Source organism: Sander lucioperca, chromosome 1 (assembly GCF_008315115.2).
Source record: "Sander lucioperca isolate FBNREF2018 chromosome 1, SLUC_FBN_1.2, whole genome shotgun sequence".
In the NCBI taxonomy this organism is placed as follows: domain Eukaryota; kingdom Metazoa; phylum Chordata; class Actinopteri; order Perciformes; family Percidae; genus Sander; species Sander lucioperca.
Genome location: NC_050173.1, coordinates 11,281,488 through 11,293,848, shown reverse-complemented (window position 1 = coordinate 11,293,848; position 12,361 = coordinate 11,281,488). Strand labels below are relative to the sequence as shown.

The following is a 12,361-nucleotide window of genomic DNA, read 5'->3' as shown; positions in this document are numbered from 1 at the left end:
AGTGACAGTAATTCCCTGTTACAGTGTCATGTAGAAATAAATGAGAGTTTGAATATAGCCTCATCAAAGAGAATCCATCACAATCTGAAAGGTTTTTCATGTCTGAAGCAGTGCTGTTGTATTAATGCCATCACAAAATGGCTATTCACGTCTCTGCCAGGGAGGCCTCAGTTTGATATGAGCTCCTCTACGCCTCCATCTGTCTATGTATTCTGTGGTATGTGCTATTTCTCATTCATTTGCTCTGACTAATCCTTCTAATAACTACCTCTATTTTCTCTCTGAAATAGTTCTCAGTTGTTTTTCTATTGTATGATTAGTCTGCTTGCCTATCTGACTCACTCAGTTTATTGTCAGAATAAAGCTTCCCATTTTTGTCTTCTAGCCGGATGACTTCTCCTTGTGGCTATCATCTCCTTGCCTCTGACTGTCAGGTTGGTTTATTGGTTTATCGTCACACTTAATGTAAGCATCACATTCTTGTTTCTCAGCCTTCCTATTCAAACATGTTTGCTGTCATGACTCTCACCTCGTCACCTCAGGGCTGACTGGATCTGTGTGCACTGTCTGTGTGTACAGACTTCGCTGTTGTTCTGGTTAGAGGTTTGGCAGGCTTCACTGTTTTATCAGCTACAGTATGTCTAAAGCATATTAATAGGTTCACTGATTTAATTAATACTAATGTTTATAGTATATGATAATTACACCTGTGTTTGGCTGCCGCTGAGCATAACAGTAAATTTCCTCTATGAGTTAAGATGATGAACAGGTGTTGTCTTATGAGCTTCATCAACAACAAAGAGACAAACATGCACCAAGAAAAACATAATTAGATTGCTGTTTTCAATCTACAATGGGTCGTTTTTCAAAGTATATATTGCAGCTAGCTGATATATGCGTTTAACAGTTCACTAAATAAGATAATCCAGGATGAATCCACTGGAGCCATGCCCAGGCAATGCACATTCTCATAAATGTCCATTCATAATCCTTATCCCTATATCAATAGGCACTTCATATAAAAGTACACAATGCAAACATAGTTGTAAATGTATAAATTACTTGAATTTGAACTCCCCAGGCTTGTCATTTATAAACATTTGAATATAAATTTGAGCCATAAGAAATACAAATGATTGAAAATAACAGCAACAACAAAACAGATCAGAAGGATTTTCACACCATTTTATTAGCAACAATGTGTCTGCTAGTTATATATTAGAAACAAGGACAGAAACATTTCTGCTGTACTGTACTGTGTCTAAAAAACCCAGCTGGATCATAAAATAAAGCAAGTAATTCAAATACTGTAGGGAGAAGCAACACTGCATTTGAATATACACTTGTAATAATAATAATAATAATAATAATAATAATAAATTGCTCTCATAATTCTATATGGCACAAAGTTTCCTGTGCAACTGTCACATCTGTTTAAAAAGTAAGGAAAGCATAGAATTGACAACTGTGTGTGTGTGTGTGTGTGTGTGTGTGTGTGTGTGTGTGTGTGTGTGTGTGTGTGTGTGTGTGTGTGTGTGTGTGTATGTGTGTGTGTGTGTGTCATAGTAGTGTATTTGCAGGAAAGCACGTCACAAGAGGAAAAACTCAAAACAAAATCACTCACTGTTTCACCCTTTGGGAATATAAATGGGCATGACTGCTGATAAAATCAACAGAGAGAGAGAGAGAGAGAGAGAGAGAGAGAGAGAGAGAGAGAGAGGTACAACAGCATTTACCATCCATTTTAAGAGGGGGGAGGCTCCAAGAAGGACACTCCAATCAGTTTCATGCCCCTCAGACAACCACAAGCAGTTCTTCTTGAAATCAAGCAGTAAATCATTTCATTCATCGTGTGTCCTGTGTCCATAAAACTCAGCCCCTGTTCCTCCGCTCAGAAAATCAGCCCTCCAGCCAGGCCAATCAGCCAAGCACAGAAAATAAAAACAATCCCAGGAAGGAACTCTCTGAGTACCTCAGAGGAAGAGCAAATATTCCTCAGTCTATCCAGTCGAGAGAAGAGAGACACTGGAGTGTATGCTATGGCCTGTTAAATATTTATAGATGTGCCTTTAAAGGTGAATTCATCTTTTGCCCATAATTCCATATATCAACAAATCAGAGATGACAAAATAGAATGCACTGAGGAGTCCACAAAGTTAAACTTCAGTGAATAACTAAAATGAACATCAAACTCTAAAGTTAAGTGTTGCTGTAAAAACGTTTTACTCCTCTGACTGCCACCTACAACTTGAGTGTGTTATAGCATTGATCAGTAAAAGAAACATTTACAAAATAGATTTTGTCACGTCATCTGGTTGGGTAATTCTCGCATTAGCATAAATTTAAAGGTAAAGTGGCAAACTAATACAATCCCTTCACCCTTTACAAGTTTAAAATATTATTGCTACCCACCGCTAGGTTTGGTATACATAGGGGTGACAGACTGTGTTTAATTGTATGGAATAAGAATCCTGGGGTAACAACTGATCCAGTTATACACACACGCACACATGCATGCAAGCACAGTCACACAAATGCAGACAAATGCAAGAACCTATCCCCCTTTGGCACCTAGTCCACCCTGCTTGCAAGAACTCAGAGGTCTGTCTCTGATGAAGTGTAGTATATACTGTACACTTTGTGTTGTCAGCTCAGAGAAACCAGCCTCCCGTCAAACTGGAGACCTCTATGAAAGGATGTGGAAAACAAGCAGGGATTTTCATCTTCTGTGAGCCCTTTATGTCTTTTATGCCAAATATTAAGTAAAGTCTATCTAAACTGCCAGTGGGTGGCAGCTAAAACATGACATCCCCCTTCCTCCACTGGTGGTGAGTGATATTTTATAATCTCTATAATCGGTGGATGGAGGAACAGACAGATCATCCCATCATAGGAGAGGGAATCACTGGATTTCTCCTAATCATATTTTGTTTGTACAGTAGCAGCTATGGCAGAGAGAAAATCCCTGCCGGTTATGTCATTTTGACATGGCGGGAATCTGTGTATTTTTCAGGCCATGGGTAGAAGAGTCCAGAGGAAGTAGGGCTAAACAAATTCTATCAAATTGTGAAACAAATTCCATTGTTGTTGTTAAAAAAGAGCTATTCAAAACAATACGAAAAGAAATTCATGTTATTGATAATTTAACTTTTTTATTTTTTTTGAAATACTTTATTGGCCCAAGTGTTTAGTCCTGGACCTGAGCATAGTACCTTTAAAAATCCTGTCCTGAGAGCCATCTGAGTCCTCCATTCTGCAAGAGGTGACTAGTAGAACAAGACCAGACTAGATCATACCATACTAGACTTGACTAAATTGGTCAAGATGACAAAAACACAGTCTGACTCAAGCCCAGTCCGGCCTAGGCCATCCCAATTCATTTAAGCACAAACTTACACAGAGTTCCAACCGTGCCCAGCTAAACATCAGTGCTGATGCTACAGCTGCGTGTGAACATGTCCCTCATGGTGACTGATCGGGCAAGGTTTGGTTTACGGTAGTTTGTAATGTTAACAGGCACTGGCAGGTCCAGATCCTGCTGTTGGACGCTTCGGTAGATGATCCGGTCACCTCCGTTCCTCAACCCATCAGGTTGATGATGGATTTGCGGCTGAGGGGGGGGCTGGAGGTAGAAAGGCAGCTCATAGTGTGTACAGGATGGACAGAAGGTCTGTGAGCGCGTTAGTTTCCTGGCCAGTGGAGGGGTGGGGAAAAGGGCGGGGCCATTTGGGATGGAAGAGGCGGCAGCCGTCGCCGCCACAATGTTGTGATTGGAGTGGACAGGTGGAAGGCGGGACGTAACCGCAAAATCTGGCTCCTCCTCCTCCGACTCGGACTCTTCCTTCTTGCAGCAATAATACTGGTGGTGAGAGAGGAAGGAGGAGGGGATAGGAAGAAAAATTATGATGGGGAGAAGAGATGAGAGAAGAAAAAGGGAGGGAGAGGCAGGGATAATATTAGAGCAAAAAGATACCGAATGGTGTAAAATGAAAGAGAAATGAGGGAAAGAAGACTGGAGTTAAAAAGAGGCATAACAGAATAGTGGATTAACAATTAATGCTTACAAGCAGAAAGTAGGAGAGTTTGTACATATTGAGTAGAAGAAATGGCAAATAACATTCCATATAAAATAAATATAGCTTAAATGTATGCATTTACACATATATAACGTCAGGCTACCACAATTGTCTGTGGTTTTCAAACTATGGACAGAAAGCATGCATTCACTCAACACTCTTTAGAGAGAGGAGGTCTCTCATAATCCAACCTCACTTTAGCCCATTTCCCCATGAGGTAATCGCAAATCCACATGACCCCATGTTCATATGTGAAGCTGCACCTGCATGTGCGCATGATGTCAAAAAGGTTTTGTCTGTGATTATTTTCTATCGTGCCAAATCCTCAACTATTACAGTTCAAAAAGATTTGTGAACAGAATCCACTTCAGTGGAGAATTTGTGGTTGCTATTTCTAGCTCACAAAATGCTTTCAAATTCATTCCTGGCATCCTGCCAATTTGAAGCCAAAATCTGTGGATCACTTTTGATTTTGCTGTGAAATATAGGAGTCCCAAGAACTGTAATAAGATCTAAGTGGAAAGGATCATATAGTTTATTCAATTGCTGCCCTACAATTTGCCTCTCATTCTCAGACACACACACACACACACACGCACGCACGCACGCACGCACGTACGCACGCACGCACGCACGCACGCACGCACGCACGCACGCACGCACGCACACACACACACACACACACACACACACACACACACACACACACACATGGCAGTGAGCTACCATACGAGACCCTAGCCTGACCATTGGATTAATGCTAAAGTGATGTTTTACATCACTTTTTTAAGGTGGTAAATATCTCTAGGGTGTTCAGAGCTTTTGAATCCCTATATGTTGGACACTTTTGCCAAAGCCTGATTTTTAGCCATTATGCACATATAAATGTACACATATGATCATCCCAATTTTGACTGTCATAACATATTTTTTCATTTGTTCTGTTCCTTTTAAACTTCATTAAGTAATATTTGACTCCATGCAATGTGAAAAGATTTCTAGTACTGCTTACCCAATTGTGCAGCATTCAGCTAATGTCAGCCCATTGTTTTGGTTTCCAAGCTCCCCTGCTCCTTTTCCCATATAAACTGTGGGCAGGCTGTTTGATTGACTTCTGAATCCCAAAGAATTAAGTGCAGATACACCATATCCACATGCAAAGCATTTAATGAAAAAAGAGAGTCTTGCTCACAGTACCTTTAAGTTTTTGAGATAATGGCAGTAACAGCATTGTGTCCAATCAATTAGGATGAGCTGAATAAACTGCTCTTGTAATTTTTTTTTTAAAATAAATTTGGGGTTTAGAGCAAATCTTATAAAAATATTTTAAGGACCTTTGGAAATTTGGATTCTTTGGTGAAAATATCATTTATGCTCTCTAATGGAAAATGATATATTTTTCATGTCCCTAGATTAAACTGTTGAGACCCAAATGTTGTGTATATTAAAGCTAAATAAATGACTTTATGGTTCACAAATGTTCAAATGAGGAGAGCTGATAACAAGATTATCTTTTTGTCAATTCAAACCACTTTGGTGGGAGTGGCTATAATGCATTGTGATTTAGGGTTCACTTTCAGGGCATTTAGACTGTTGAAGTTGCAGTTTGTTCAGCTGCACAACAGGAAGCAAATATGGGGTTGTTAATAAAGTTGATAAATTAAGGCAGAAGTTTGTTTCAAATGCACAGGGGATCAGTTCAGTGTAACAAAAAGTGTACAGTATAATTTAAAACAGAAACAAACCCACATGCTTTAAAAGCAATCCACACTGCAGTAAGGCTTCCAGGTGGTGTTTCAACCTAATTGGAGTTTGTCAAGCATGAAAACACAAAGCAGTTCTTATCACCTAATTCCATTTTCATTTTATTCTTACAGAATACAGACAACCTGGCCAAGACCAGTGATCTGAACATCAGAGCACAATCCCATAGAAAGATTGACAGCATGATAACTTTTAAACATGAAACAAAAATGAAACTGAAGTCTGTAATACAACTAATGTGGGATAAGGATCAAAGGAGCGTTGGCTCTAATTTTTGTGAGTGCAGACATGGCTAATATTCCTCACAGTGTTGTAGCAATCTTGGGCATTTCCTATTCTACTACTGTAGAAAAGATGATTCACCTGAAGTTACAATTATGATCTGTCATAGCGAGCAGTCACCGAGAGCCAAAGAACCAGATAAAGAACTACTACATACAGAAACGTTTTGCTTCATTACCGAATGTACATTTTAGCCACGCTAGCAGCATGCCTCTAGAGATGGCAATGGTCATTCGTACGATCGGTCCACCACTTTGGTCCAGACTGAAATATCTTAGCAACTATTGGAGGGATCACCATGGAATTTGGTCCAGACATTCATGTTCCCCTCAGAATAAATCGTGTTAACTTTGGTGATCCCCTGACTTTTCTTCTAGCCACATCATCAGGTCAAAATGTTCATTTGTCCAATACTTTGGTTTATGACTAGTCTCGCATTGCCAGACCTCCCTCCACAGTGCTGCGAAGGAGGGTCTAGCTAGTCCACACAGCAATCCAGGATGGGGGAAAAACGTGCTCTTGTTTATTGTCATTTCTTTAAACCAATCACAATTGTCTCAGGCGGTGCTAAGCGCCTAGCGGAGCAAAATAGCCTCGGGAAGGAACTTGTTTTGGTGGAACGTGTACGTTCAAAGGTTGTTTTAGTCGTGCAACAGAAAACTCTGCAGAGATCTGAGGAGCAGTTAACCATTGTCCTCATAAATCATCATCACCCATCACCCATCATCCTCAGCTGTACTTTGTGTTTAGTGCTATTGAAATGTTAGCATGCTAATATGCTAAACTAAGATGGTGAACATTGTAAAGACTATGCCTGCTAAACAAGAACATGTTAGAAATGTTCTTGTGAGAATATTAGCAAGCTGACGTTACTGTAAATTACCATTACTCAGTGGTAACTAAGGGGACTTTCTTTCCTTACAAAGACCAACTATTCTCAGATAGGCTTAACAGGTCCACCTAAAATCATGGCCACCATTCGCCAATTAGCATAAATAGATTATTATTGTATTTTTTTGCAATTCTGAATACAGCTGCAGAGACATTTTCTGTTCAGATAACACAGATGATTGTGCAGTCTTAGCACACACTGTGATTATCCTGTGACTTACAAAGTTCTATACAAGGACATCCCTTACTTGCAGCTCTGCAGAATTTCAGAGGAAATAAAGTGAATGCAACAGTGTCTTAAAGCAGCTGTGGCCTCACCTGTAGCCTACAGTAGCACAGTACTGCGATGATAAGGAGTAATATAACTGTAGCTAGAATTCCACCAGTGATGACCACTGTCCCGGCTGTCATTCGAATGGCTCTCCATCAACACCCTGCAGAGAGCAAGAGGAGGAAAGGATGGAATGAGAGGAGCAGTGAGAGAGAAAGAGTAGAAAAGAATAAAGGAGGGTAGGGAGTGATTGAGAGAAAAAATTACAGAGGAGAAAGCACACAATTCATCAGCACAGTGGCTTCATTAAGTAGATTATAACTGTGTGTCATCTCAGTGGTGCTTATTGAATTATCCAGCAGTTAGGAGACATGTAATAGAATCATCCTACAAATGCTGCTCATAATATAGACGGGATCTCAGGCTGGAACACATAGAAAAAAGAAGTGTGAGAGAATGAAGGAAATCAGCATTCAACAGCAGAGCAGCAATAGAAATGAGAAGGAATGGCAGGGGAGAGATAAACTGATGGTAAGAGAGTTAAAGTGACTGAGCAGAGCAGGCGAAACAAAGACAGAGTGAATGGCAAATTGACATGGAGCGAGAGGGAGAAAGAGGTCAAGATGAGCGGAGTAATAAGGATAGAAAGGGATTTGACGAATGGATATGAAACAGAGAAACAAAATGATGAAGGGGATGAAGAAGGTGCTGAGAGAGTTAGATGGGGAGAGGTAAAACATAAACAGAGGGCAGATGGAAATAAAGAGGAGTGGATAGAAGAAAGAGGAGATAAAGAGGTTATGACAAAGAAAAAACAGGTTCAAAATCACATAGTAACATACTATTCCTGGCATAAGCAGTAACATATTTAAGTGTGCTGGTACACAGTCTGCTGGTAAATCGTTAATTTAGTAGGCAGTATGCAGTATGTTAGTATGTGAATTTGAACACAGATAGGGTTGTTAGATGGCTAAAAAGATTGAAAAAGTTTAAGAGAAAAAGCAATAGAAAAAGCGAAGGGATTTTGCTGAGATTATGTTTTTCGTGAAATTTTCAAGCCAGGTACATGGTTGAATGAATATTTATATATTGTGCACCTAGGACTCATAAATGCCCAATCCCAGAGACTTTTGTTCATGCCCACTGCTTATGCAACATGCAAAAGTAGTAGTAATAACAGTGTAAAACATCTTAATGTGGTCTTAATATTAGTACCAGAAATATATACATAGATAGCTCAGTGGGTAACACCATTGACTTTCATGCAAGAGCCCGGCCCGGGGCGTGGTTAGGGTGTGGCTAACATCGAATCGTCTTCGGCAAGACCCTTCCGAGCAAAACCGAGCAAAATCACAATTAGGAGAGTCATACCGGCTTGAAAGTGGGTCAAAAAGGTCTGCGTCAGGTGTCAGGGAACCAGGGCAACCTGATGAGAAATGGGCTACTGGAACAAGAACATGAAATTCTTGGAATTGGGCGGAGAAACCCAACATCAGAGTTCAGTATTCCAATATCCGCAGCCACAGACTGATATCACAACTAGAGATTAACGAGGTACAACAAAGATGCTATGGCAAGAAGGTGCCAGGACGCAAGAGCAGCTCAGGCTTAACACAAGGGCAGATGACCTGAGAGAGATGATCACAAGTGGCTCACTGATCCACATCACAAGGCTCTACAGCAATGACGTCGGAATGTCATTTGGATCAGATAAATGTGGTCGGATGGTATCAAAGAGAGGTAAGGTGGTCACAACTGTTTGGGTGGAACTACCAGACAACATAGCTGTTCAGGACAGCAACAAATACCTTGGAATACCGCAGGCAAATGGAAACCATGAGTCGGCCACAGCCAAGTATCTACACAGAGTAAGGCAGCTCCTGAAGAGCCAGTTGAATGGTAAGAACAAGGTCCGAGCCATCAACACATATGCACTGCCAGTCATTAGATACCCAGCTGGCATAATAACCTCGCCAAAGGAAGAGATAGAAGCTACTGATATCAAGACAAGAAAGCTCCTCACAATGCTAGTTAGCGTCAGAGCCATAACCTACTAAGATAATTTCTAAGGCAGCAGAAACCCGGTGATGAGGAGACCCTTGCATGACATGTACCACCGACAGATAGAAGAAGTAGCTGATATTGAGAAAACAACCAATGGCTGGAAAAGGCTGGTCTGAAAGATAGCACAGAGGCACTAATCATGGCAGCACAAGAACACACTGTGAGCACAAGATCAATAGAGGCCGGGGTCTACCATACCAGACCCCAGGTGCAGGCTGTGTAAAGATGCCCCTGAGACAGTCCAGCACATAACAGCGGGGTGTAAAATGCAGGCAGGTACGGCATACCTGAAACGCCATAACCAAGTGGTTGGCATAGTGTACAGGAATATCTGTGCCGAGTATGGGCTGGAAGTCCCAAGGTCAAAGTGGGAGGCACCTCCAAAGGTGGCAGAGAATGACAGAGCTGTGGGACTTCCAGATCCAGACTGATAAAATGGTGATGGCTAACCAACCGGCCATCGTGGTGGTTGACAAACAGCAGAAGAAGGTGGTTGTGATAGATAGACAGCAACATCAAGAAGAAGGAACACGAGAAGCTTGAAAAATACCAAAAGCTTACAAAGGAGCTAGAGGAGATGTGGAAAGTGAAGGTAACAGTGGTTCCAGTGGTAATCGGAGCAGTCAGGGCTGTAACCCCCAGACTGGGACAGTGGCCCCAGCAAATTCCAGGAACAACATCTGAGATCTCTGTCCAGAAGAGCGCAGTCATAAGAACGGCTAAGATACTGCACAGTACCCTCAGGATCCCAGGCCTCAGGTAGAGGACGTGAGCTTGAAGGAAGAGGACCGTCCAGGATGGGCCGAGTGGGGAATTATATATGTATAAACAAAATGTCTGTGTTTAAATGGAGGCTATAAGGTCAGTATCTGAAAGTGTTGTCAATACCAATGAAGTGAAAGAGGAAATCAAACAAAAAATCAGCTCAGAATTAATACAGATAGTCAGTGATTTATGGTTCCCTATATGCCTCTCTTTTAAACATATAAGCACAAAAGTATAAGAACAATGTCTACAAAGACATTGACTGGACATCTTATGGACGATGATGTATAACAGGTACTGGAGAGAAATGAAATTCAAATAAGCTTTAATGGCATGACAGACCAGTATATTGCCAAACCAGTACAGAAAATTATTAATCAAATCAGTCTCCTGAGAGGGCTTTTAAAGTCACAATGAAACAGCATTCTAAGAGCAGTGCGTCCTTAATTAGATGCATATCTTGGTGACACAGGGAACATTTACAAGTCTAGACTAAGGGAATATCAGATGAAGGAGAGAAAAAACAAATTAAAAATAGATATTTTTCATTTTGCTCTGATTTATTAATGAGCAGATCAAAAAGAAACAGAATAATGTAAGTGGACAGAGATAAAGATCATGACCTTTATTGAAACATCCACCCAGACAGCTGTGGGTGAGCTGTGAATTCTGACCTGAAGTAAGAGGTAACAACAAAGACAAATGGAGATGTTGACCCATGAGCTTTGAGTTCATGTTCACTAACCTCTGCTTAGAATCGCAGCGCGATAGTTACTGTAACTATCTAATCTATCTTGTTTTTATGTGATTGCAGTTTCTTTTTGTTACTTGCTTTTGTGCAAAAATTGCATGTTTCATTTGTATTTATATTTTTTCAACCTTTATTTATCCTTGAAAGATCGAGGGGCGGCCCTCATTTGCAATGTCATCGAGTGAAATTACAAAGACAACAACAAAACAAACAACACTAAAGAATACACCATCACAAGAAAGATAGAAAGACGATACAACTTTCTGAATTGGGAAAAATTATTTGATAAATAAATTAGGATATTACATATGCAAAAGAAAGTATGTGAATTAGTTACTATGTAAAGCAAGTACAAGTAGAAGTTTGCAGGTTTAAAACCAGATTTCTAAATTGTCCAAAAGGCACAAATGAGTTGATTTTAAGGAAGTGCTGTAATTCCAGGAGTCAGGTGCACTAAAGTTAAAAGCAGTTTTTCTAAGTTCAGATCGAGCTTGTGGAACATGAAGCAAAAGCCAGTCACCGACTCTGATAATGTCCCTCTGAGGAACAGGAACAGAGAAGTTCCGTAAGGTAAGATTATAGTTTTCCAACAAGGGCCTTATAGATAAAGAGATACCAGTGAGTATCATGTCTCTCTTGGAGAGAAGACCACCCTACACTTTCATATAAAACACAATGTTGTGTACCATTGACATGACTGGTTATGAATCTTAAGGCAGAGTAGACTGAGTCCAGAGATTTAAGAGTTGAAGAGGATGCATGTCTATAAATCACATCACCATAGTCAAAGACCGACATGAAAACTGCTTCAAAAACCCTTTTCCTACAAAACATGGGGAAGATGCTTTTATTCCTGTAGAAATGGAATAAAGTTTTTGCCTGAGTCGGCACACACGATTATCAATGTGAAATTTGAAAGAGAGCTTTTCATCAATCCAGATGCCGAGATATTTATATTCTGTGACTCTCTCAATCATAAGTTTGTTCATAGTGGAAATATTAGTAGTAGTTAGTATAATCTATAGCTCTGGCTCTGGAAAATAACATAAACTTTGTTTTATCAGCGTTTAGTACAAGTCTTAGGTCTTTAAGAGCTTCTTGCAACATATTAAAGGAACGCTGAAAGTTTTCAACTGCTAGTTGAACATAATCAGCAACATAATACAGCACTGTATCATCCGCGTACCAATGGGCATGACAGTTTACCAATGATGAAATTATATTATTGATATAGATGATGAAAATAACTGGACCTAAGATTGAGCCCTGTGGAACAACTTTTCTTACTGTTAAAAATTCCGAATTGTAGCTTCCCAGTTTAACTAATCTTTGGAAAGATCAATAAATAGTGCAGCACAGTACTGTTTTTTTTTTTTTATCTAAGGCTGATACAATGTCATTTATGACCAAAGTAACAGCAGTTGTAGTACTGTGCCCTGCTCTAAAGCCTGACTAAAATGGGCTCAAAATGGAAGCACCTTTAATTGATCTGTCTCT

General features: G+C 40.2%; 1 protein-coding gene and 1 pseudogene across 2 annotated transcripts in view; one reads left to right on the top strand and one right to left on the bottom strand.

Annotated features, from left to right (window-relative positions):
* Positions 1–1,171: 1,171 nt before the first annotated feature.
* Positions 1,172–12,361, bottom strand: part of fam163ba (family with sequence similarity 163 member B, genome duplicate a) — a 30,578-nt gene continuing 19,388 nt past the window's right edge. For both annotated transcript variants that reach the window (XM_031278001.2, XM_035996538.1), the window contains exons 2-3: positions 7,332–7,447; positions 1,172–3,859 (exon numbers count right to left, since the gene is read on the bottom strand). In XM_031278001.2, coding sequence (XP_031133861.1) covers positions 3,419–3,859; positions 7,332–7,424 — 534 coding nt within the window. In that variant the 5' untranslated portion in view covers positions 7,425–7,447 and the 3' untranslated portion in view covers positions 1,172–3,418. The remainder of the gene's footprint in view (positions 3,860–7,331; positions 7,448–12,361) is intronic.
* The window catches only part of LOC116034930, a 40,128-nt pseudogene continuing 37,457 nt past the window's right edge, over positions 9,691–12,361 (top strand).